A 26,632-nucleotide genomic window follows, 5' to 3' on the forward strand; every position below is an offset into this window, starting at 1 on the left:
GACCAGGCAGATTTCCCTGGCAGAGACAGGGTGAGCCCCCAGTGCAGAGGAACTGGTGTGCTCACAGATCCTAAACCAGAAACCTGGGTCCCCAGGGATGAGTTCTGTGTCCCTGGAGGTGGGAGGTGAAGAGGGCAGGGGAGAGGTTGGTATCACATTGCTGACGCCTGGATTGCCAGGCTGGACTCTAGGCTTTGTCCTATGCCTGATGCAGCAGCTCAATAAACATTTATTGAATGAATGAATGAATCCGCCTGCCAGCCCCTCCCCCTCAGTCCTCTCCTGGCTAAAAGGAATAAAACAAATAAAACACCTGGTGTGTTCCAGATTCTCCCATCTCGCCCACCCGGTCCCTCACCTTATCCCCCTTTGCTACCTGCCTCCTCTCCGGTCATCAGTAAACAAAGGAACAAATGCTCAAGTGCTCTCACTGCGTGCTAGGCAGTAGAAATTACCTTAAATTCTCACAATCGCCCTCAGGGATGCAGGTGAGGACGCTGTGATTGAGAGTGGCTAAGGGACTTGCCTGGCTGCTGAAAGGCAGAACTGAGACTCACACCAGACTTTCGGATTCCATCTACCGTTTCTAGTTTGTGGGGGGGTCGGAGAGCGGGGGGAGCGTTGCAGTAGGGGGAGGGGTGGGGTGGACAGAAAGAGGAGGCAAGGGAAGGGACTGCTGGGGGTCCTCAAGCCCAGGGCCCAGGACCAGGTGGCCAGATCGCAGTCTGAGGGCTCCTGCCCCACCTCTGGGTCCAGCTGCCACACCAGGATTCCTCCACTCCACCCCTGCATCCACTCCCCAAGGCTGGGGCTGGGACAGGAACACGCAGGCACGCATGCGTGCACATCGCAACAGCCCCAAAGCCTGCAGAGGCGGAGCAGCTGTTGCCTCAGGCAGAAAGGCTTTATTTTTTAAATAAAACTATTTAATATATAATTCAATATATTATAAAACTATTCCCCAGAGGACATTTTTATATAATACCCAAAGTAAATAATCATCTCCCTTCTTGAAGAGGAAAACATGCCCAAAAAGGCTTCATCAGAAATCCTTTGGTCAAGCAGGCTAGCTGGTTCCCAAAGCCCTTCGGGTGGCCTAACTCTTTGTCACTGTTCTTAAAACCTTCTAGAACGTGAACTCCAGAAAGAACCTCCAACTCCAAGACCCTCTCCTTCTACAGGTGGGAAAACTGATGCTCGGCGGGGAGAAGGGTCTGCTCAAGGTCACTCAGTATCAGCGGCAAAGCTGGTACTCAGCCCGGGGTCCCCCACCCCACCCGGTCTGCTTCCTCTTTCTCCCCAGGCTCATTCCCTAACAAGGCTGGGGCTCTGACGGAGAGCTGGGTGCCACTTCTGAATGCCAGGGGGCAAAGCTGAGGCCATGACAACCTCACTCTTCACCTGGAAACTTACCCGGCAGCACAGGGCCCAGGCACACATGGGCTTCAGAGACAAAGAGGCCTGGAGAAGCAGGGGACACACCCTCCCATCACATCACCCCACCTCGGGCCAAGCATCTGCCAGGGCCACGCGCTTCCTACCCTGAAACTAAGAACTTCCACGTGACTTTGCTTCTTGTCTTGCCGATAAGAAGGCTTGGTAGACAGTTAAATATCTTTTCGTTTTAAGTAAAAATAATGGCTACTTAATACAAGTAGCCTGGGTGGGCAAAGTCTTTCTGGACACGGGGTGCTCAAAGGTGAAGGAAGATGACACATCCTCAGGGCTGAAAAGGGAGGGCTTCTGAACTAGGCGACCTCAGGGGTGCTTTCTTTCTGCCAGCACTCCCGGTACACCAGGAAGGGGTGGACGAACGTCAGAAGAGTGACGAGAGCCAGCATCACGTTCACCTGGAGGGAGAGGAAGCAGTGAGGCGAAGTCCACCACTAGTGGAGGGACCAGAATTCTGCCTGGTTTATCCTCTACTTTCCACTCAGACCCAGTGGTGCCCTCTGGGATGGACTCTTGGTTATTTTCCATTCTGCCCCATGCAGCAGGGTGGGTGGGGGGTAGGGGAATATTATATTATGCCTTTTATTTTGGCCGCACCCCGTGGCATGTGGGATCTTAGTTCCCTGACCAGGGATTGAACCCTCGCCCCCTGCAGTGGAAGCACAGAGTCTTAACCCTTGGACCGCTAGGGAAGTCCCAATGCCCATCACACAGATGGAAAAACAGAGGCCTAGAGAGTATTCAGTGACCTGGGAAGCTGTGCCACGTTAACCCTTTGGCTTCAGGGACCCCACCCCTACCCCCAGCACAAGGCAGGGTACTCCCACTGACCCCAGTTTGAGAAGCAAGGCCAAGGATGTACCCATGTGAAGAAATGCTCCTGCAGGGACCACACCCAGGCCACCCCAGCCAGGTTGGGGGCGCCCCCTGCTGGGGACCAACACAGTTGCCCCAATCTGGACATCCTTGCTGGTCTAAGGCCAGGGTCCCCCAACCCGCCACAGTACTCACATAGAACGGGTCATTCTGGAGGGGGCCTTTGATGAGGGTGAATATGGGGAACTGGAGCAGAGACACGACAGCCGACAAGGCCATCACTAGCCCAAAAAGCTTCCCAAAGTGCTCTGAAGGGAACCTGGGCAGAGAGACAAACGAGGTTCCAGTGAGCTCTGGGGACCCTCCCTCCATGTAGGGGCCTGGCTTTGGTGGGCCTTGGTCAGCCCCCTGCTCCCCTAGCCTAAGCCTGCCTTCATCCACCCACACCCACACAGCTCCCCTCCTTCACCTTTTTTTTTTTTTTTTTGAATTTGTTTTTATTTTTATTGGGCTATAGGGGATGGATTGGGAAATATCTCTGTAAGTTATGCCCTACTAGGGAAATGTCCATTCTAATTTTCCTGGGATAGCTTTCGGAGCTTTTTCTTTTTCTTGGAGCTGCTGCTTTTGCTGGCAGCAGCCTCTTCAGGTCCACTGCTGAGAGGCTCCTCCTTGGAAGAGAATTTCCTCTTTTTCTTGGGGACCCTCTTGTTTCCTGACTCTTCAGGGTCACAATCTGGTTCCTCTTTGGGGAAAGATTTCTTCCTCTTGGTAAGACTTCCACTGCCAGCTGTCTCTTCAAGATCACTACTAACCAGCTCCTCCCTGGAAAAAGATTTCTTTTTTTTGGGTTTGGAGGAGACAGATGGGTCTTCCATTCCGTTCTCCTGAGGAGCCTCCTGGGGCTTTTGCTTTTTCTTCTTTTTGGGTCTTTCACTTGTCTCCTCACATTCCTCCGGGGTACTACTGCTGTTTTCTGAAGACGCCAGGGCAATCGCAGCCAGCTTTTTCTTTTCCTTCTTCAAGCGTTTCTTCTCCTGTTTCTCCAGCTTCCTAGTAATCTCAGCAGCCGCTTCCTCTGCCTGAACCATTGCCTCCTTCATGACATCCAGATTCTTTCGTGGAATCTCTCCAGTCTCATAGAAGGACAGCCGCACCTCAACTTGTTCTCGAAGCTTCTCCCCCAATACACTGGTAGGTACCTCAGAGAAGCAATCAATTCGTGAGGTAATACTGCATTTGTTTGCCAGGTATCGGGAGATGCAGCCTTTGTTCTTGGCAGCTGCTCGACCAATGAAGGTAGAGTGGAAAATGAGTCCATATTTTGGGGTGTTACCCCTTGTCTTCAGGGCTCTGGAAAGTTGGTCCCTGTGCTGGGCCCAGGGAATCACTCAGACACCAGGACTGGCCACCCTCCTTCACCTTTGCTTAGGCTTTCAAACGACAGAGCAAAGAGATGGCACCGTGCTCGATCCCGGGGAAACAGCAGGGACCCAGACACAGGCTGTGACCCGGGAGGTCTCAAGGAAAAGACACATGAATAATTCCGCTATATGCTAGATGATGCATGCACTATCAGAGGAAGCAAGAATAGAATAGAGAGGCACAAGGAAAGAAAGACGCTTTCTTTCTACTCTTCCCTGGGAGAGCTGGAACAGAAGTGGGCTTTGGAGGGGGAATAGGAGTTCACAGGGTAGACAACAGAGGCAGAGGGGAGCAGACATGAAGAGCTTTCATGTACATGAAGGCTCTAACCCTCCCACCAGCCTCCACCTCCTCTATACCTGCTCCCAGACGCTGTGTGCCTCCTCTGGCCACCTCTGGTCCTCACCTCCTGATTTCTTTGCCCCCAGCACACCTCCCTTTGCCCCAAGGGTGCCCCCGTCACGTGACGAATACCAAGCCCACTTACGCGAGGGTGAGGAAGGCAGCATTGCCCCCATAGAGGAAGGAGCGGTTGATCACTTGCAGGATGAAGGTGGCGTACTGCAGGGGGAGGACAGGGATGGAGGCGCAGAGGGCGAAGCCCAGGCACAGCAGAGACGTCAGGACCAGCGAAGGCACTGTTGAGCACAGGGCCGCCGCCGAGGCCGAGGAACCTGGGCCAAAGGGAAGAGCAGAGGCTGCATGGATGTCCGCAGGGGGGTCATCCTGAACCCTCTCTCCACACATGCCCCATCTCCAGTCCATCAACAAATGCTGATAATTCACTTCCTAAATATCATTCAAATGTATCCACTCGTTTCCAACCCCGGCGACTCATCCTAATTATAGGCCAGCATCACTCACTCATAGATTATCACAATGACCTCCTGACAGGGAGGCCCCTCAACCCACAGACAGATACTCTGGGTAGCACCACGGGTAATAGCAAAAGACTGGAAACCAACCAAATCAGCAGCAGTAGGGGAACGCAGCACCAACTATGCTGCAGTCACATAACAGAACTAGGCAGCGGTTAAAGGCAGAAGGAGGGAGCCTGGCTGTGGGGCAAACCCAGGACAGAGAGTTATATAAAGAAAGCTGCAGGACAGGGTGTGCGATACGCTGCCTTTTATCTAAGAAAGAAAAACTGTACATACATACAGTCTGTCTTTAAGGAAAAGCAAAAACAAAAACAATTACCTAACAAGGGAAGGAATGGAGGACAGGGAACAGAGAAGGAAACTAAACTTCTTTGACTATATCTTGTTTCATAGTTTCGGCTTAGGAATAATGTCAATGTTTGATATGCAAATGTATTTAAAATAAAATTAAAATAATAGGAAGAAAACAAGCAAAGCAATTCCAAAAAAAATCCAACAAGATGAAACCAATGAACATAACTTTATATCAAGTTGGTGACTCTTAAAATACTGTAATTTGACTGACAGCTCTTATGGGATGTATCCTCAGGATGAACATGGAAAGAAGGAAAGAAAGGAGGGAGGAAGGGAGAAACAGCACGCAGCAATCATACTATTATTAATAGTATTGATGATGCTAAACCAGTAATTATGCATAAAATATATTTTTAAAATACTATATATATATAGTATGTGTATATAGTATACAGTGTATGTATATACAGTATATATATTAATATAGTATATATTATAGTATCTTAGGAACCATGATTTTCAGAGGAAAAGAGATACAAATGTACAAATCAAGGAAGTAAAATTTGAATTAAAATATCAGTACTGGATACTCATGATGTATTTTTTCATCCAAAAAAGTATGTATATCTTACCTCAGAGGCCTAAAAGCAATGACAACTCAGGAGAATTAGAAACCTTAGCATATCCAAACTGCAGTCTTTAAATACCATTTCTCATTTAAAGGGACCCAGGGCTATTTGGAGAAATGGCTGGTTTCAGGTCTGGGCCAGGAAACATACCCAATGAAATGGACCTGAATATCTCCTTGTGCCAGAAGGGAAAGACACTCTCTAAAACTAATGGGACTATTTGTTAAGGACACAGATACTGGATTGGTAAAGTTGCCAATAGTCAAAGATGAGATAATTTGAGCATCAAGAAGAACTGTGACACAAATGGATTGAAACATGTCAAATATATTTAAAATGAGATTTTAAAAGAGAAACTATGAGTGGTTACCCCTGGAAGTTTCTAAGGCACCAACTCATTTTTCTAAAACTAGTAAATAGAGGAAAAACCATGCATTTATTTCAGGGTAACGAAATAGTTAATAAAGGAAAGTTTTTCTTTCTAGAGGAATTCTAGCTATTAAAAGCAGAAGGAAAGATAGAAATAGAAAATCTCCTTTTTGCAACCCTAATAAAATAATGGGTCTAGGCACTGATCATCAATAGCTGTTAAAATCATTAGGCCTGCAGCTGATGGGAAACTTTTATAATGGGCGGATCAGACTGACAATGTCTGAACCCATTGATCAATCTTAACATCATAAGAACAAAACTACGGTACCAAGGGCCTGCTGACGAGAGCGTGTAGGTAGCCCACGGCTCCACCTCTGAATTATTCTTGCCAAAAAATATTAAATAATAATATTAATAAAAATATTAATCTGCCTGTTTACAGGAAAGACCCAATCAAAGAAACGTTTTTAAATGACATGAAAAGGATGCCAAATCCAAAATGTGGGAAATTTGACAGGACAAACAACCTAGTTCCTTCAATAAATGAACAACAAAGGGAAAAAAGGGGGTGGGGGACACAGAGACTTAAAAACATCTAAAAGCCACATCAGTACATTGTGTGGCTCCTGTATGGATCCGAATCTGAACAAACCAACTGTAAAAAGGCATAGTTGAGACCATTAAGGAAATTTGAACAGGACTACCTTATTAGATGATACTAAGAAATGATTAGGGGCTGTTTTACGTATGATGATATTATGGTGATGTTTAATTTAAATAAAAGAGGTCTTATTTGCTGGAGCTACAAACTCATGTATTTACAGATGAAATGATCTGATGTCTGAGATTTGTTTTAAAATACTCCAGCAGCAGTAGGAGAAGCAGCTCACGGAAGTGAGGAGTGGGAGAGATGAAACTACAAGGGTAAAGGGAATTCCCTGGTGGTCCAGCGGTTAGGATGCTGTGCTTTCACTGCGTACGCCAAAGTTCAATCCCTGGTCGGGGAACTAAGATCCCGCAAGCCGTGAGGTGCAAGGCCAAAAAAAAAAAAAAAAAAAAAGACCTCAGCATGCCTGCTCCTCCATTCTTGTCCAAGGATCATGTCCAAGCTCCTTGGCATAACACTGCCTGTCCCTTCTTACCTCCGTCTTTCCAGCCCCCTCCCTACCACCCCTCTGTGCCCTGGCCAGCCCAAATCACCTTCTGGGATTCCTCAGATTCCTCAATGTTTCACTCTCCCCTTCACCACCTTGACTCCTCTGTACTCCTGGGCCACTCTCCCAAGGCCCTCCTCTTCATCTTCTCACTTCTTTACTCTTCCTTTAGGTCTTGGCTTAGATGCCACTTCCTCCAGGAAGACTTCCTTCCCTGACACCCATACCATCCCCACCCAGAACAGGTTATGTGCCTTTCTTTCTGTTTCATAGCTCCCTGCAGGTTTACTTCATGGACTGTAAAGCTTGATTACTGGCATTTCTCCACTCTCTAGACTGAGAACAGCTTCTTGAGAACAAGGATATATCTGTCCTGTCCGTTATTGAATCTAGAACTGTGACTGGCATATAATTGGCACTCAGTGACTACTGGGTGGATGATGGATGGATGGGTGATGAATGGACAGATGAGGGATGGATGGATGATGGATGGATGGATGGATGGATGAGTGATGGATGGATGAATGGACAGATGCAAGTAGAAAAGGATTTAGAAGAAAAGAGAAGATGGGCATGGAGGAAAATAAAGATCTCTCCCCTCCTGGTTCCCTGATCCTCTGGAGCCCAGGTCTCACCTGTCTTTCTTGCTTCCTCCTGGTACTTGTATTTAAGCCGATCCATGAGCAGGCCATTCCATGGGGCACACAGCACTCCAAAGAACTGAGTGATGGCAAAGGCATTTGTGTAGGTGCTGACTGCAGAGGGCAGAGAGGGGTTGGGCGGTAAGAAGTTTCCAGGAGTGCCTTACAGGAGAGGACCCTCCCACCCGGCCCTTGCCCTGCCTGACCCTCCTCGCCACACCCCTGCTCAGACCTTTCTCTGGAGCACAGAGCCCTGCTGAGCTTAGCACCCCGCCGCTCGAGGTTCCAAGTCCCCAGCTGTGATGCTCAGATGTGCTGCCTCCCAGCCTCGTCACGTACCTAGTACCCTGTCCCCACTGGCCAAGTTGCTCAGCAGAGAGTTGAGGGTGCCGATGAAGAGGTAGTGCCACAACTGTATCACAGACAGCCACACCAGGTGCCAGGCAAAGCGCCGAGAGAAAGCGTAGCTCCGGAAAGAGCGGGGTTCCTGCTGCTGCCCTGGTCTTGGGATCTCTGGTGGGGAGAGGAAGATTTGGGCAAGAGTTACAATTAAAGTTGGGGGGCAGGGATGGGCAAGAGTGTAGGGGTCTTGATGGGACAGCCTGAGGTCTGAGCTCAACCGCTCTTCTTGCCTTCCTGGGCACACCGCCACCTCCACGCATCATCCTGTCTCCACCACCTTGAATGAGCCTCCCACGTGCTCTGCCTGCCGAAATCTGATCTATCGCAGCGTGGACTCAATGACGCTTCTTGCACTAAGACTTTCCTGATCTTTCTCAGCCAGGATGATGAAAAGAAAGATGAGAGGAGAAAGTTAGAGATGAGGGTTCGTGGCGGACAGCTAGTATTTCAGCAGATCCATATCCCCTTCTTTTCTTTCAGTACCAGGATCCTGAGTCTCCTCTGGAAATCTCCCCCTGCCCTATTCTTCCTGGTCCAGATGGGACTGTGAAGTAAGCGTTCCATTCCTCACCCAAGGCTGACCCATTTGATCATTCTCCTCGAGAGGCAGACTGGCTGTGATTTTAGACTGGGGTCCCCAGAGGCATCCTGGTTCTACTCTTCCTGGATGGAGCCTGGCAAGTTCACTTTGCCCTTGCTTTTGTGAACTTCCCAGAATCCTGTTCTCGTTTCTACCTTAACCAGCAGTGGTTTGTGATGTTTATAACCAAAGACCCAAAACAGACAGAGGAGAGAAAGGAGGCAGTGATGGAGATGGGACAATGAGAGAGGGCAGACCCAGGGGACCTGCAGAAATGGGGACAAATAAGGCAGACTTAGGAGTGGGGGGAAGGGAAGGCAAATGATGGAAGACTGGCTGCGAGGGGAAGGGGTATGATGAGATGAGAAAGAAAAGGGGGACAAAAAGGAGAGATGAGACAAAAATTTTGCCCCTCTCTGGACCGCCTATAAACTGAGGGGGTTGAGAAGATCCTGCAGGTCTTTTCCCTACCTGACCTTTCCTGATTCTGAGTCCCTGGGAAAGCTCTGGAGGTGAGCAACCAAGTTGGCTGCGGGGAAAGGCCACGTTCTGGAGCGGAAATGGGTTAACCAGTAGGGCTCACCTTTCTTTGGTGAAATGAGCTCCTCTGAAAGCTCCAGCTTTGGGGACTCGACCGTTTTCTTCTCTTCCTCTCCGGGGCCATCCCCAGAGCACAGCCTGTGGAAACAGAAGCCCCATCAGCCTGACCCAAAAATTGTGAGCTGAGCCTCAGATTCAGGCTGGAGGGTTGGGGATAGTACATTTCGCTATACATTGGAATCACCTTTTCACAACCCCAATGCCCAAGTCACAGCCCAGACCGATTAAATCAGAATGTCTGGGCATGGGAGATAGGCTCCCATATTTTTTAAAGATCTCCAAGTAATCCCAGCAATTCTAATATGCAGCAATGTTTGGGAACCACTGAAGTGCAGGAAGAATAGGACAGGCCTGGGTTCAAACCCCAGCTCTGCCTCTTCCTGGGGCTGTGCAACATGGCTCAGACCTAACTCCTCTGAGCCTCCTTGTTCTCATTTGGAAAATGGAGATAAGTATGTGTATCTCAGGACTACTGTGAGATGAAGTCAGAGCACATGGGGCTGCCAAACAGCAAACAAATGCCCTCTCTCTACTGCTTTGATGAGTGGCGGCAAAAATGGTCCCATTTCTTCCCCTCCTCTGTTCTCCACCCTTTGCAATACAGCTCTGACTATTTCCCTGTCCCCTCCATCTGGGCTGGCCTTGTGAGCTGCTCAGCCAAGACAACCCAGCAGAAGTGATGTTGTGACAATTCTAAGCTTAAAACTGAAAAAACCTTGTGCATTTTGGCATTTATCTTGGAACCCTGAGACCACCACGTGAAGAAGCCCAAGCTAGCCTGCGGGAGGATAAGAGCCATGTGACCCAGAAATCCCTGCCACTCCAAATGGCCAGACAAACCCCATGTGAGTAAGGCCATCCTAGACCAGCCAGCCCCCAGCTAGCCCACCAGATGATCAGAGGCATGAGAAGCCTTGTCAAGATCATCCAAGTAGCTCCCTGATCAGTAGAACTAGCCAGCTACCCATAGACTTGTGGAAATAATAAATGCTTAATGTTTTAGGCCATTAAGTTTTGGGGTAGTTTGTTATGCAGCAGTAGCTAACTAATACATCCCTGGTCTAGTCCTCCTCTCCTGGGACAGGTTTCCTCTGCCTTACCATGTCTGTCCCATCCCTGCTTCCTACTCCAGGTGAGATGAGGGGTTCTGGGCACACCATCACCAGCTCATAGTCCTTACCCATAGCTGTAGTTGGGGGGCAGCGGGTAGGGGATGTGCCCCCGGGGCATCAGAAGGAAAGTACGCCCAACATGCCAGGCACTGCAGACAGAGATGAAGATGAAGGAGGCCCTGAGACTGATGCCCTGTTCATAAAGGAGCTGCAGAAAAAGGAGAGGAAAGGTCAGTGTAACAGCCACGTTCACAGAAGCATTATTCACAACATCCGAAAGGTGGAAGCAAATCAAATATCCATCCGCGGATGAATGGATAAAGGAAATGTGGCACATACATACGATGGAACATTATTCAGCCTTAAAAAGGAAGGAAATTCTGACACCTGCTACAACATTGATAAACCTTGAAGACATTACGCTAAATGGAGTAACCCAGTCACGGAAGGACAAATACTATATGATTCCACTTATGAGGTACCTACAGTAGTCAAATTCACAGAAATAGACAATAAGACAGTGGTTGCCAGGGGCAAGGGGGAGATGGGGGGGTACCCACAATGGGGATTTTTGTTTAATGGGCACAGAGTTTCAGTTTTACAGGGTGGAGAAGAGTTCTAGAGATGGATGGCGGTGATGGTCGTAAAACAACATGAATGAACTTAATGCCATTGAACTGTACACTTAAAAATGGAGGGAGGGGCAAGATGGCGGAAGAGTAAGACGCGGAGATCACCTTCCTCCCCACAGATACATGAGAAATACATCTACACGTGGAACTGCTCCTACATAACACCCACTGAACGCTGGCAGAAGACGTCAGACCTCCCAAAAGGCAAGAAAATCCCCACGTACTTGGGTAGGGCAAAAGAAAAAAGAAATAACAGAGACAAAAGAATAGGGACGGGACCTGCACCAGTGGGAGGGAGCTGAGAAGGAGGAAAGGTTTCCACACACTAGGAAGCCCCTTCGTGGGCAGAGACTGCGGGTAGCAGAGGGGGGAAGCTTCGGAGCCACGGAGGAGAGCGCAGCCACAGGGGCGCGGAGGGCAAAGCGGAGATTCCCGCACAGAGGAGCGGTGCCGACCAGCACTCACCAGCCCGAGAGGCTTGTCTGCTCAGCCGCCGGGGCGGGCGGGGCCTGGGAGCTGGGGCTCGGGCTTCGGTGCTAGCCGGGAGGGAGTCCGGGAAAAAGACTGCAGCTGCCAAAGAGGCAAGAGAATTTTTCTTGCCTCTTTGTTTCGCGGCGCGCAAGGAGAGGGGATTCAGAGCGCCGCCTAAACGAGCTCCAGAGACGGGCGCGAGCCGCGGCTATCAGCGCGGATCCCACAGCAACAGGGACGCAGAGGGAAAAACGGAGAGATTCCCGCACAGAGGCTCGGTGCCGAGCAGCACTCACCAGCCCGAGAGGCTTGTCTGCTCACCCGCCGGGGCGGGCGGGGGCTGGGAGCTGAGGCGCGGGCTTCGGTCGGATCCCAGGGAGAGGACTGGGGTTGGCTGCGTGAACACAGCCTGAAGGGTCTAGCGCACCACAACTAGCCGGGAGGGTGCACGAGAAAAAGTCTGCGGCTGCCGAAGAGGCAGGAGACTTTTTCTTGCCTCTTTGTTTCGCGGCGTGCAAGGAGAGGGGATTCAGAGCGCCACTTAAACGAACTCCAGAGACGGGCGCGAGCCGCGGCTATCAGCGCGGACTCCAGAGACGGGCATGAGACGCTAAGGCTGCTGCTGCCGCCACCAAACAGCCTGTGGGCGAGCACAGGTCATTCTCCACACCGCCCCTCCCGGGAGCCTGTGCAGCCCGCCACGGCCGGGCTCCCGGGATCCGGGGACAACTTCCCCGGGAGAACGCACGGCGCGCCTCAGGCTGCTGCAACGTCACGCCGGCTTCTGCCGCCGCAGGCTCGCCCCGCCTCCTCCGTACCCCGCCCTCCCCCCGCCTGAGTGAGCCAGAGCCCCCGAATCAGCTGCTCCTTTAACCCCGTTCTGTCTGGGCGGGGAACAGACGTCCTCAGGGGACCTACATGCAGAGGCGGGTCCAAATCCAAAGCTGAACCCCGGGAGCTGTACGAACAAAGAAGAGAAAGGGAAATCTCTCCCAGCAGCCTCAGAAGCAGATTAAAGCTCCACAAACAAGTTGATGTGCCTGCATCTGTTGAATACCTGAATAGACAACGAATCATCCCAAATTTAGGAGATGGACTTTGGGAGCAGGATATATTAACTTTTCCCCTTTTCCTTTTTTTTGTGAGTGTAGATGTGTATGCTTCTGGGTGAGATTTTGTCTGTATAGCTTTGCTCTCACCGTTAGTCCTAGGGTTAGGTCCGTCCGTTTGTTTTTTTTTTTTTTTTTCCCCTAATAAATGTTTTCTTAATAATTTTTTCCTTATTTTCTATTTTTAAAAAAAATTTTTAATAAGTTTTTTCATATTTTTTATTTAAAAAAATTTTTTTTCTTAATAAATTTTTTCTAAATAATTTTTTTCTTATTTTTAGTATAAAAAATTAATAAATCTATTTTTAAAAATTAAAAAAATTTTTTTTTCTTAATAAATTTACTCTTAATAATTTTTTTTCTTATTTTTTATTATAATTGCTTTATTTTATTTTATTTTATCCTCTTTTTTTCTTTCTTTCCATTTTTTCTCCCTTTTATTCTGAGCCGTGTGGATGAAAGGCTCTTGGTGCTCCAGCCAGGCATCAGGGCTGTGCCTCTGAGGTGGGAGAGCCAACTTCAGGACACTGGTCCACAAGAGACCTCCCAGCTCCACGTAATACCAAACGGCGAAAATCTCTCACAGATCTCCATCTCAACATCAAGACCCAGCTTCACTCAACGACCAGCAAGCTACAGTGCTGGACACCCTATGCCAAACAACTAGCAAGAGAGGAACACAGCCCCATCCATTAGCAGAGAGGCTGCCTAAAATCATAATAAGGCCACAGACACCCCAAAACACACCACCAGACGTGGACGAACCCACCAGAAAGACAACATCCAGCCTCATCCACCAGAACACAGGCACTAGTTCCCTCCACCAGGAAACCTACACAACCCACTGAACCAACCTTAGCCACTGGGGACAGATACCAAAAACAACGGGAACTACGAACCTGCAGCCTGTGAAAAGGAGACCCCAAACACAGTAAGATAAGCAAAATGAGAAGACAGAAAAACACACAGCAGATGAAGGAGCAGGGTCAAAACACACCAGACCTAACAAATGAAGAGGAAATAGGTAGTCTACCTGAAAAAGAATTCAGAATAATGATAGTAAGGATGATCCAAAGTCTTGGAAATAGAATAGACAAAATGCAAGAAACATTTAACAAGGACGTAGAAGAACTAAAGAGGAACCAAGAAACGATGACAAGCACAATAAATGAAATTAAAAATACTCTAGATGGGATCAATAGCAGAATAACTGAGGCAGAAGAACGGATAAGTGACCTGGAAGATAAAATGGTGGAAATAACTACTGCAGACCAGAATAAAGAAAAAAGAATGAAAAGAACTGAGGACAGTCTCAGAGACCTCTGGGACAACATTAAACGCACCAACATTCGAATTATAGGGGTCCCAGAAGAAGAAGAGAAAAAGAAAGGGACTGAGAAAATATTTGAAGAGATTATAGTTGAAAACTTCCCTAATATGGGAAAGGAAATAGTTAATCAAGTCCTGGAAGCACAGAGAGTCCCATACAGGATAAATCCAAGGAGAAACACACCAAGACACATATTAATCAAACTATCAAAAATTAAATATAAAGAAAACATATTAAAAGCAGCAAGGGAAAAACAACAGATAACACACAAGGGCATCCCCATAAGGTTAACAGCTGATCTTTCAGCAGAAACGCTGCAAGCCAGAAGGGAGTGGCAGGATATACTTAAAGTGATGAAGGAGAAAAACCTACAACCAAGATTACTCTACCCAGCAAGGATCTCATTCAGATTTGATGGAGAAATTAAAACCTTTACAGACAAGCAAAAGCTGAGAGAGTTCAGCACCACCAAACCAGCTTTACAACAAATGCTAAAGGAACTTCTCTAGGCAAGAAACACAAGAGAAGGAAAACACCTACAATAACAAACCCAAAACATTTAAGAAAATGGGAATAGGAACATACATATCGATAATTACCTTAAATGTAAATGGATTAAATGCTCCCACCAAAAGACACAGACTGGCTGAATGGATACAAAAACAAGACCCATATATATGCTGTCTACAAGAGACCCACTTCAGACCTAGAGACACATACAGACTGAAAGTGAGGGGATGGAAAAAGATATTCCATGCAAATGGAAATCAAAAGAAAGCTGGAGTAGCAATTCTCATATCAGACAAAATAGACTTTAAAATAAAGACAATTACAAGAGACAAAGACGGACACTATATAATGATCAAGGGATCGATCCAAGAGGAAGGTATAACAATTGTAAATATTTATGCACCCAACATAGGAGCACCTCAATACATAAGGCAAATACTAACAGCCATAAAAGGGGAAATCGACAGTCACACAATCATAGTAGGGGACTTTAACACCCCACTTTCACCAATGGACAGATCATCCAAAAGGAAAATAAATAAGGAAACACAAGCTTTAAATGATACATTAAACAAGATGGACTTAATTGATATTTATAGGACATTCCACCCAAAAACAACAGAATACACATTTTTCTCAAGTGCTCATGGAACATTCTCCAGGATAGATCATATCTTGGGTCACAAATCAAGCCTTGGTAAATTTAAAAAAATTGAAATCGTATCAAGTATCTTTTCCGACCACAACGCTATGAGACTAGATATCAATTACAGGAAAAGATCTGTAAAAAATACAAACACATGGAGGCTACACAATACACTACTTAATAACGAAGTGATCACTGAAGAAATCAAAGGGGAAATCAAAAAATACCTAGAAACAAATGACAATGGAGACACGACGATCCAAAACCTATGGGATGCAGCAAAAGCAGTTCTAAGAGGGAAGTTTATAGCAATACAAGCCTACATCAAGAAACAGGAAACATCTCGAATAAACAACCTAACCTTGCACCTAAAGCAATTAGAGAAAGAAGAACAAAAAAACCCCAAAGCTAGCAGAAGGAAAGAAATCATAAAGATCAGATCAGAAATAAATGAAAAAGAAATGAAGGAAACAATAGCAAAAATCAATGAAACTAAAAGCTGGTTCTTTGAGAAGATAAACAAAATTGATAAACCATTAGCCAGACTCATCAAGAGAAAAAAGGAGAAGACTCAAATTAATAGAATTAGAAATGAAAAAGGAGAAGTAACCACTGACACTGCAGAAATACAAACGATCATAAGAGATTACTACAAGCAACTCTATGCTAATAAAATGGACAACCTGGAAGAAATGGACAGATTCTTAGAAATGCACAACCTGCCGAGACTGAACCAGGAAGAAATAGAAAATATGAACAGACCAATCACAAGCACTGAAATTCAAACTGTGATTAAAAATCTTCCAACACACAAAAGCCCAGGACCAGATGGCTTCACAGGCGAATTCTATCAAACATTTAGAGAAGAGCTAACACCTATCCTTCTCAAACTCTTCCAAAATATTGCAGAGGGAGGAACACTCCCCAACTCATTCTACGAGGCCACCATCACCCTGATACCAAAACCAGGCAAAGATGTCACAAAGAAAGAAAACTACAGGCCAATATCACTGATGAACATAGATGCAAAAATCCTCAACAAAATACTAGCAAACAGAATCCAACAGCACATTAAAAGGATCATACACCATGATCAAGTGGGGTTTATTCCAGGAATGCAAGGATTCTTCAATATACGCAAATCAATCAACGTGATACATCATATTAACAAATTGAAGGAGAAAAACCATATGATCATCTCAATAGATGCAGAGAAAGCTTTCGACAAAATTCAACACCCATTTATGATAAAAGTCCTGCAGAAAGTAGGCATAGAGGGAACTTTCCTCAACATAATAAAGGCCGTATATGACAAACCCACAGCCAACATCGTCCTCAATGGTGAAAAACTGAAACCATTTCCACTAAGATCAGGAACAAGACAAGGTTGCCCACTCTCACCACTATTATTCAACATAGTTTTGGAAGTGTTAGCCACAGCAATCAGAGACGAAAAAGAAATAAAAGGAATCCAAATCGGAAAAGAAGAAGTAAAGCTGTCACTGTTTGCAGATGACATGATACTATACATAGAGAATCCAAAAGATGCTACCAGAAAACTACTAGAGCTAATCAATGAATTTGGTAAAGTAGCAGGATACAAAATTAATGCACAGAAATCTCTTGCATTCCTGTATACTAATGATGAAAAATCTGAAAATTCCTGTATACTAATGATGAAATTAAGAAAACACTCCCGTTTACCATTGCAACAAAAAGAATAAAATACCTAGGAATAAACCTACCTAAGGAGACAAAAGACCTGTATGCAGAAAATTATAGGACACTGATGAAAGAAATTAAAGATGATACAAATAGATGGAGAGATATACCATGTTCTTGGATTGGAAGAATCAACATTGTGAAAATGACTCTGCTACCCAAAGCAATCTACAGATTCAATGCAATCCCTATCAAACTACCACTGGCATTTTTCACAGAACTAGAACAAAAAATTTCACAATTTGTATGGAAACACAAAAGACCCCGAATAGCCAAAGCAATCTTGAGAACGAAAAATGGAGCTGGAGGAATCAGGCTCCCTGACTTCAGACTATATTACAAAGCTACAGTAATCAAGACAGTTTGGTACTGGCACAAAAACAGAAATATAGATCAATGGAACAGGATAGAAAGCCCAGAGATAAGCCCACGCACATATGGTCACCTTATCTTTGATAAAGGAGGCAAGCATATACAGTGGAGAAAAGACAGCCTCTTCAATAAGTGGTGCTGGGAAAATTGGACAGGTACATGTAAAAGTATGAAATTAGAACACTCCCTAACACCATACACAAAAATAAACTCAAAATGGATTAAAGACCTAAGTGTAAGGCCAGACACTATCAAACTCTTAGAGGAAAACATAGGCAGAACACTGTATGACATAAGTCACAGCAAGATCCTTTTTGACCCAGGTCCTAGAGAAATGGAAATAAAAACACAAATAAACAAATGGGACCTAATGAAACTTAAAAGCTTTTGCACAGCAAAGGAAACCATAAACAAGACCAAAAGACAACCCTCAGAATGGGAGAAAATATTTGCAAATGAAGCAACGGACAAAGGATTAATCTCCAAGATTTACAAGCAGCTCATGCAGCTCAATAACAAAAAAACAAACAACCCAATCCAAAAATGGGCAGAAGACCTAAATAGACATTTCTCCAAAGAAGAGATACAGATTGCCAACAGACACATGAAAGAATGCTCAACATCATTAATCATTAGAGAAATGCAAATCAAAACTACAATGAGGTATCATCTCACACCGGTCAGAATGGCCATCATCAAAAAATCTAGAAACATTAAATGCTGGAGAGGGTGTGGAGAAAAGGGAACACTCTTGCACTGTTGGTGGGAATGTAAATTGATACAGCCACTATGGAGAACAGTATGGAGGTTCCTTAAAAAACTAAAAATAGAACTACCATATGACCCAGCAATCCCACTACTGGGCATATACCCTGAGAAAACCATAATTCAGAAAGAGTCATGTACCAAAATATTCATTGCAGCTCTGTTTACAATAGCCAGGACATGGAAGCAACCTAGGTGTCCATCATCGGATGAATGGATAAAGAAGATGTGGCACATATATACAATGGAATATTACTCAGCCATAAAAAGAAATGAAATGGAGGTGTTTGTAATGAGGTGGATGGAGTTAGAGTCTGTCATACAGAGTGAAGTAAGTCAGAAAGAGAAAAACAAATACAGTATGCTAACACATATATATGGAATCTAAGGGAAAAAAAAAAAAAAAAAAAAAGAGGTCATGAAGAACCTAGTGGCAAGATGGGAATAAAGACACAGACCTACTAGAGAATGGACTTGAGGATATGGGGAGGGGGAGGGGTGAGATGTGACAGGGTGAGAGAGTGTCATGGACATATATACACTACCAAATGTAAAATAGATAACTAGTGGGAAGCAGCCGCATAGCACAGGGAGATCAGCTCGGTGCTTTGTGACCACCTAGAGGGGTGGGATAGGGAGGGTGGGAGGGAGGGAGATGCAAGAGGGAAGAGATATGGCAACATATGTATATGTGTAACTGATTCACTTTGTTGTAAAGCAGAAGCTAGCACACCATTGTAAAGCAATTATACTTCAATAAAGATGTTTAAAAAAAAAAAAAAAAAAAAAAAAGAATATGCCTGCCAATGCAGGGGACATGGGTTCGATCCCTGGCCTGGGAAGATCCCACATGCCACGGAGCAACTAAGCCCATGCGCCACAACTACTGAGCCTGCGCTCTGGAGCCCACATGCCACAACTACTGAAGCCCATGTGCCTAGAGCCTGTGCTCCACAACAAGAGAAGCCACAACAATGAGAAGCCCGTGCACCACAAGAGTAGCCCCCGCTCGCTGCAACTAGAGAAAGCCTGTGCACAGCAATGAAGACCCAACACAGCCAAAAATAAAAACAAATAAATAAACTTATTTTAAAAAAAAAAAAAAAAAAAAAAAAATGGTTAACATGGAAAACTTTACGTTAGGTGGGGTTTTTTTGCCGCGCAGCTAGCAGGATCCTAGTTCCCTGACCAGGGATCGAACCTCCGTCCCCTGCAGTAGAAGTGCAGAGTCTTTTTTTTTTGGAAGTGTGGAGTCTTAACCACTGGACCACCAGGAAAGTCCCTGGGTGTATTTCATCATACAAAAAGTCAGTATAAGAATTAGGGGCTGGGGCTTCCCTGGTGGCGCAGTGGTTGAGAAGCTGCCTGCTAATGCAAGGGACACGGGTTCGAGCCCTGGTCTGGGAAGATCCCATATGCCGCGGAGCAACTAGGCCCGTGAGCCACAACTACTGAGCCTGCACGTCTGGAGCCTGTGCTCCGCAACAAGAGAGGCCGCGATAGTGAGAGGCCCGCGCACGGCGATGAAGAGTGGCCCCCGCTTGCCACAACTAGAGAAAGCCCTCGCACAGAAACGAAGACCCAACACAGCCAAAAATAAATTAATTAATTAATTAATTAAAAAAAAAAAAAAAGAATTAGGGGCTGAAACCTGTTTCTAAGAATGAGTCTTGGCCCAGGCTCTTGCCTTCCACCCTGGAGGCTGATTATGGATGCCTGGTGCTCCCCAGCAGCAGGGGAGATAAACATGGGCTATTGCTATCTTTTACCTTAATGATAAGGAAGACTGCCGAGGAAGAGTCAAATGCTCCATTGTACATGGTGATGATGGTTGAGCGGTGTTTGCCAAATAGGTTCCCGATCTGGAGAACACACGATCAGCCTGAATCACTTATTTATCCGTGAAATCTTTCCTGTGCACCCGGCAAGTGTCAGGCCCTCATACCCAGACCTACCCTCCACCCCAGGAGCTACCACCCTGGCTTGGGCCAACCCCATCAGAGGCAGCCAATGTAGCAAAGTGCTTCTCCCTCCCTCCACCGGCCCCAGCCTCCGGCCAGGTGCCTGTGATGAGGGCAGGCTCACACCTGCAGGTTGGTGATCAGAAACAGGATTCCTCCCACGGTGAGCATGGGCATGGCCAGGAAGAGCAGCACAGCTGAGTCTGGAACAATCCAAGACAGAGATGGGGAGGTGTCACAGTGCAACCCAAACATGCAGCCCCGAACTCTGGCCCCCACCTGCTCCCTACAATCCTGGGCTCAGGGCCCTAATTCTAGGCAGCCTCCCAGCATCCTCCAAGGATCTTAGGGTCCTGGTCAAGGCTCCTTCACGTGCCCCTGCGGAGGGACCCTGCAGAGGTCTCCTGAGACACCCTCTTCCTCACCAAAGATGACCCTTGGTCTCTGGCAGGGTGGATGTCTACAGAGAGAGGCACGACTCAACCCACCGCCCCCTTCCCTCATTAAACCACAAGCAGCCCCTCTATTCATCCTTGACACTGTGGGGGAGAGAAGCCTGGATTCAGTCCCTGAGCCCAGCCCCTAATTCACTGCTTTGAGCTAGATTCTGAATCTGGGACTCAGTCATTTCATCTGATAAATGGGAATAACAGCCCCTGCTCTTCCCACCTCACCCGGCGCTGTGAGATCTGAGTGTCTCTCTTTTGTTCATTAAACTTTGAGCATTTCCTTTGTGCCAGGCATTGTGCTTGGCACTGGAAATGCAGGATGAATAAATACTTCTTGCCCTTGGAAAGACTGACATGCAAAAAAATCATTCTAACAGGTCTGGCAAGTGTTGGGTAAGAAAGCAGAACTAAAAACAACTAAAGTGCCAAGGACTAGGGAGCCCTCCGTAAATTAGTCTTTGCCAAGTCACAGCCTTCTTTCTGCCCACCTTCATGATTTGGGCCATAACCCACACCTGTCTTATTTGCTAAAAAAAATGTTTTTTTAAGTTGACTACTTTTATCCAAAAGAAATCTGTTATTTTTAAAGGAAACTTTATACTGGGAGTTCCCTGGTGGCCTAGTGGTTAGGATTCTGGGCTTTCACTGCCGTGGCCCAGGTTCAATCCTTGGTCGGGGAACTGAGATCCCACAAGCCACTGTGGCACGGCCAAAAAAAGAGAAAACTTTATATTGCTAGTATAAATGAAAAGCAACTTGTGTTGCTTGTTGTGAATAGGAGGTAACTGTAAAAATAAATACAATGAAAACACTGTTATTAAACTTCAGAATGTTCAAAGCCTGATACTTGCTCTTGTCATAGTGTTAAAATCATCCCAGCCCCAAACCAAGACTTTCGTGCATGAAATCAGAGGGCTGAATGAGAAATAAAAAGGGAGTAACTCTCCCACCAGGTGATTCAATGTTAATGCAGCACATGTGTGCTTCCTAAGAATATTCTCCAAAGTAACTATTATCCTAGTAACTTTTGTTCCATACCTTGAGAAGCACTGTAAACTTGCTCATTTTAGAGCATTCACACTCTTTACCATTCAATTCCTGTCTCTATAAAAGGTACGTCTTCAAATGCACTAAAGGTTGGTTGAGATTCCTTTCACAATAGCATGCTTTTTCCAAAACCAAAAAGCCCTATTTTAGGGGGAAAGGGAATATTGTGACTCCAGTGATTCACAAATGTGAGTCAAACATACCCAGCCATCACCTCCACATTCAGCCACTTGAAAATCATATTTAGGCTTTTAGGTAAGAAGACAGTTTGATGAGCAGAGTGGTTTTTAAATAACTGGTTTGAGGTGCCAGGCTACCTCATGAGATCTGCTCAGACAGAGACCCTCAGTCAGCCTGCATTCACTGAACACAAATGAAGTAACAGCTTCAGCACAGGTACTAGACACAGGAGAGTTAGGCACTTTTACTTCCTAACCCCAAAACTGAGCCACGTGATCTGATACTGGGGAGGAATACTGGAAAGCATCTCTTGGCCTCTATAACTGAGATGCTAGCAAAGAGCACAGCCAGGGTCCCAGGACCCCTTCCCACTAACTTGCTCTGTTGCCTTTGGCTAGTCTTTGCGAAGGGTCTCTCTCTGACCTGTTTTCTCCTCTACATAATGGAGGAAGTGGGGAATACACCAGACTGGAATTCCCAGACTTTGGGAATTTTATACACTTATAGACCAGTAAAATTTGAAAAGAAAACTTCTGACTACACTAGAGTTATCAGTTTGTACCCGACTAAGTCAGGATATTTTCAAAAACTGCCATTCATGTTATCATTTCATTAAAAAAAAAAAAAAAGAGAGAGAGGACATTTAATACAATAACAAAAGGAAGGATGTAATCTTTTGAATAAAGTCTTCTCTCTGAAGCAATCCCTCCACTGTCCTTATTTTTTGCATGTCTCACTAGACTAAACTGTTTTTATAGACCAGCAATAACTCTCTCAAGGACTCTTTCCAGCTGAAAAGTTTGTGGATCTCTGAATAACTGTGGGGGTCAGTGCCCATCCACCTTCTGCACCTGCCCATCCACCAGCTGCCCCTGAGGTTGTGTCCCTCCCGACGGCACTCACCTGCAGAGATGAAGGCTATGGTAAGCGTGGCGCTGGTGTAGAGAAATCTGGAACACAGAACGGCAGATGGAGAATGCGGTCAACAAGAGAGAAAGCTGGAGGGGCAGGGTGCGTGGAGCCAAGGTCCTCCCACCTAGAAGTCCCAACCAGCCAAGCCCTTGAAGAAAGGGGTTAGTGCCTCATTTACAAATCATAATCTTGAGTTCTAATTCCTCTTGCTGTGTGACCTTGGGCAAGGCACTGCCCTTCTCTGGGCCTCAGCAGCCTCTTCTATGAAGAGATGTTTGTGGATGGACCTAGAGACTGTCATACAGAGTGAAGTAAGTCAGAAAGAGAAAAACAAATATCGCTTATTAACGCATATATGTGGAATCTAGAAAAATGGTACAGATGAACCTGTTTGTAAGGCAGAAATAGAGACACAGACGTAGAGAACAAACGTATGGACACCAAGCGGGGGAAGGGGGGGGGTGCTGGGATGAACTGGGAGATTGGGATTGACATATATACACTAATATGTATAAAACAGATACCTAATGAGAAACTACTGTATAGCACAGGGAACTCCACTTCACTGTATAGTAGAAACTAACAGAACATTATAAAACAACTATACCCCAATTTAAAAATATTTTTTAAAAAAACAGAATCTAACCATTTAAAACAAAACAAACAAAAAAAAGAGATGATTGGACTGACTGATCTAGGCCCTAAGCTTAAAGTTCTAGGATGTTATTGTTTAAGGACCACGATCCCAAGGTTATGGGACTCCCTTAGAAGCATGGGGTAATAAAAGCAGTGCTTAAGTGTGACATTCTGATTTATAATAAGAAATACATATTTGGTCCAGGTCCCCAGTCCCTGACACAGGGCTCCTAAGACCCTTATAAATTTCTACATAAGAGAACTAGGAGCATCTTTCATTCTAATGAGGTCACCCTGGATGGGTCCTGGATGCAGGCTGCTCACCAGAAAGACTAGCCGTAATTAGATGCTTGGAATTTTCAGCCCTGCCCCCGACTTCTCCAGAGAGGGGAGAGGGGCTGGAAATGGAGTTAATAATTGATCATGCCTACATGAGGAAGCCTCCATAAAATCCTAAGAGTATGGAGTTTGGGGAGCTCCCAGGTTGGTGAACACAGCCATGGACCAGGAGGGTGCGGCACCCTAACTCCACAGGGACAGAAGAGATGCTGGGCTCGGGACCCTCCCTGACCTCGCCCTATGTGTCTCTTCATCTGGCTGTTCATCTGTATCCTTTATCATATCCTTTAATAAACTGGTATATGTGTTTCCCTGAGTTCTGCGAGCTCTTTAGCAAATAACTGAATCCAAGGGGGAGGAGGTCACAGGAATCCCAGGTTTGCAGCTGAGGCTGTGGGTAAACTGGGGACCTACCACTTGCAATTGGCATCTGAGGTGGAGGGCAGTCTGGTGGGACTGAGCCCTTAACCTGTGGGATCTGATGCTATATCTCCAGGTAGACAGTGTCAGAATTGAGTTAAATGATAGGACACCCAGCTGGTGCCACAGAATTGCCTGGTGTGGGAAAGGCTCCCACACATTTGGTGACCAGAAGTGCAGAGTTCTGTGTAAAAGCAAAGGAGAAACACAGGTGAGAAGACTGGGTTTTTCTTAACACACTAAAGGCTGGAGAAGAGGGAGTGGGCAAAGAAGGACGGGCAAGAGGAGGAAACAGGTGACCAAATTCCAAGAGCGACTGACAGAGTCATCGTGCACCCAAAGGCTTAGAGAGCCAAGGACTTGCTTTCCTGCCCGGCTGTTTCCTGGTCCGGCCACCCTCCGGTCCCTCTGACAGTTAGCCTCTCACGTGCCTCCCGGGAGGCGCCAGCTCTGGGTCCTATCAGCTCCCCCGCAGGCCGCTGCTTATCGCCGAACCTGGCCAGCTGCGGTGACACCCTGTGGAGCCAGCAAGTCCCTTACCCTCCGTGACTCGTCTGCGTGGGATGGACCCCCACGGCCTCCCCTCCCGTCAGAGGGAAACTGAAATCCCACCGCTGGAGACACCCAGGACGCCTCACTACCTAAGCTTCTGGGGAGTGATGGTGGCGGTAAGGAGGATGGCAATGAGTCACTCGGGTATGACGAGGACAAAGGCCCCTGGCATGAAGGCGAGGGTGGTAATTCTATTTTTATTTTTATTTCTTTATTGGCCACACCGCACGGCATGTGGGATCTCAGTTCCCCAACAGGGATCAAACTGGCGCCCCTTGCACTGGAAGCGCGGAGTCTTAACCGCTGGTCCGCCAGCAGGGAAGCCCCGTCCCAGGCCAGCGCTCACAGGAAGCAGGCCTGGGCTGCTGCTCGGTTCAGCACATGATACAGCACGCAGTTTCACGTGCAGCAGAGGAAGGACGTGAAGAAAGGGAAGCAGGGGTGCGGGGAAGAGGGAAGGTCGACACAGAGTCCACAGCCTGGGCAGTTTCTAGCAGGGCTGCTGGGGCAGGGATACCCAGTTGCCTGGCCTGGGTCTCCCTCCAAACAAAGCTGCTGCCAGAATTCCTCTTGCCCACCCCTGTTCAGATCCCCTTGGGACTTACATGGCTATGAGGCGGGCCACGGTGGTCTTGAAACGGTCAAAGATGTAGCCGGCGGGGAACGTCATGAAGTTGTTCATGAAGGATGCCAGGGTGAAGATGAGTGAGAAGCGCTCGTCCTGGGCTTTGCAGTCTGGAGGAGAGAAAGGCAGATCTCAAGAGCCCAGGGTGGACAGGCCAACCTCCCATCCATCCCAGCCTTCCTGCCAGGCCGGCACCCAGCCTGGCTCCCGTCCAGGGCAGCCTCTTCCATCTCGGACAGCTTGCCTGGTAGAATAAGTTCTCCCTTAGATAAGTGGAGAAGTGACTGCCCCTAATTACCTCTTGGGAGCCGGTACTTCCCTCCCCGGGGACCTCCGAGACCAAGGTTGAGGGCAGGGGCAGCTGACACTCCCTTCCTCTCACCATAGACATGCTGGCAGAGGAGGCAGGGGGTGGAGTCCTTCCGACCCCTTCCCGCCACCTGGGAACCAGACTCAGCTTCCTAGAGAAGCCCTCCTCCCTTACCATCCAGCCCCGTGGCATTGCCCATCAGCCTGGCATTCGGTTCACACAGCTCCTCAAAGTAATGTTCTGTTTTGAAGACAAACACCAGGGATGCCCAGCCGAAGAGGACGCCCGCAAAGCCGAGGCATTCCAGCAGCCCCGTCAGCAGGGTGGTCACACGAAGGGGCAGGCTCTGGCCCTGCATGGTCCGAGGTGGAGCTGATCCTCAAATCCCACTGGTGGCCTCCTGGGCTGACCACAGGAGCGGCAAAGGCCGGCTTTTGAGCACTTGGAAAATTCCTTTGGCAGGCGCTTCTGTTCAGGTGGCTCTCTGGTGCTGGCTGTTTCAGGCCTGGGTGAAAACCATCAGTGGCCGATTCCCTGGATCCTGTAAAATAAGGCAGAGGCTGCTTGGTACACAGGCCTGTGGGAAAGGTAGCGGTGGACAAAGCTTCTTTGTGGGATAGACAAAGAGGCCAGGTGTTAGAGACAGCTGCAAATGCCTCTCCATCCCACAACTGGCAACAGGTGGGGAAGCTGGAACTGAGCCCCAGTTCTGGAGACGGGCCACTAAAATAACAACAGCAATTGTGAGCCAGGAACAGGGGGTAAGGGACTTGACACAGGTCCTCACAAAGCCTCACAATAACTTGGCAAAGTGGGTGTTTTCTTATCTTCAGTTCACTGACAAAAGCTCAGAGGACTTTGTCAACTTCCCAAGGTCACATGGTCTGGTTAGTCACGTCGCAGGCCAGTCTAAGGGCAAAAATATCCCCACCTCCACACGATCCTCCGTGACCCTCGGCTAGGACTCCCAATAACCCCCTTCCCAGCACCCCTCCTCGCATCACCATCTGCCAGGAAAGCGCTCCCCACCCCCACCCGCTCCCCCTCCAGCACGTGGTCAGCGGCCCTCCCAGCAGGGGCGCCCCGAGGTCTGCCCAGCCACAGAGCCCCTCGCCTCGTCCCCGCGGCCCCGCGGCCCCTCCGCCCGCACCCCCGGCCCCGGCCCCGAGCCGCGTCCTACCCGCTGGCCTCCTCGCGGAGCTCTCGGGGCTAGCCGCAGCGTACCTTGCGAGGTTTAGATTCGCGCCTCCACTCGCCCCTCCCAGTCCCTCCACGCCCCCAGAGAT

At 47.3% G+C, this 26,632-nt stretch overlaps 2 protein-coding genes across 4 annotated transcripts; both read right to left on the bottom strand.

The window, feature by feature from the left end:
- Nucleotides 1–921: 921 nt before the first annotated feature.
- SLC43A3 (solute carrier family 43 member 3) lies at nucleotides 922–26,632 on the bottom strand. 3 transcript variants are annotated; one of them, XM_061203345.1, is made up of 13 exons: nucleotides 26,527–26,632; nucleotides 25,521–25,887; nucleotides 25,017–25,146; nucleotides 22,456–22,502; nucleotides 20,003–20,079; nucleotides 19,685–19,777; nucleotides 10,427–10,566; nucleotides 9,230–9,324; nucleotides 8,004–8,177; nucleotides 7,659–7,778; nucleotides 4,181–4,367; nucleotides 2,464–2,587; nucleotides 924–1,850 (listed from the first exon to the last, which is right to left on the bottom strand). In XM_061203345.1, exons 2-13 carry the CDS (start codon nucleotides 25,702–25,704, stop codon nucleotides 1,749–1,751), a joined length of 1,473 nt encoding a protein of 490 aa, XP_061059328.1. In that variant the 5' UTR covers nucleotides 25,705–25,887; nucleotides 26,527–26,632; the 3' UTR covers nucleotides 924–1,748. The 3 variants fall into 3 exon arrangements, with proteins under 3 accessions (XP_061059330.1, XP_061059328.1, XP_061059331.1); XM_061203347.1 differs by lacking the exon at nucleotides 19,685–19,777 and having other exon boundaries at nucleotides 922–1,850; XM_061203348.1 differs by lacking the exon at nucleotides 2,464–2,587 and having other exon boundaries at nucleotides 1,803–1,850.
- Nucleotides 2,741–3,744, bottom strand: LOC133099601 (nucleolar protein 56-like). Its single transcript, XM_061203344.1, has one exon. The coding sequence runs from the start codon at nucleotides 3,369–3,371 to the stop codon at nucleotides 2,841–2,843; it is 531 nt and encodes a 176-aa protein (XP_061059327.1). The 5' UTR covers nucleotides 3,372–3,744; the 3' UTR covers nucleotides 2,741–2,840.

This window comes from Eubalaena glacialis, chromosome 10 (genome assembly GCF_028564815.1).
Source record: "Eubalaena glacialis isolate mEubGla1 chromosome 10, mEubGla1.1.hap2.+ XY, whole genome shotgun sequence".
Lineage (NCBI taxonomy): Eukaryota > Metazoa > Chordata > Mammalia > Artiodactyla > Balaenidae > Eubalaena > Eubalaena glacialis.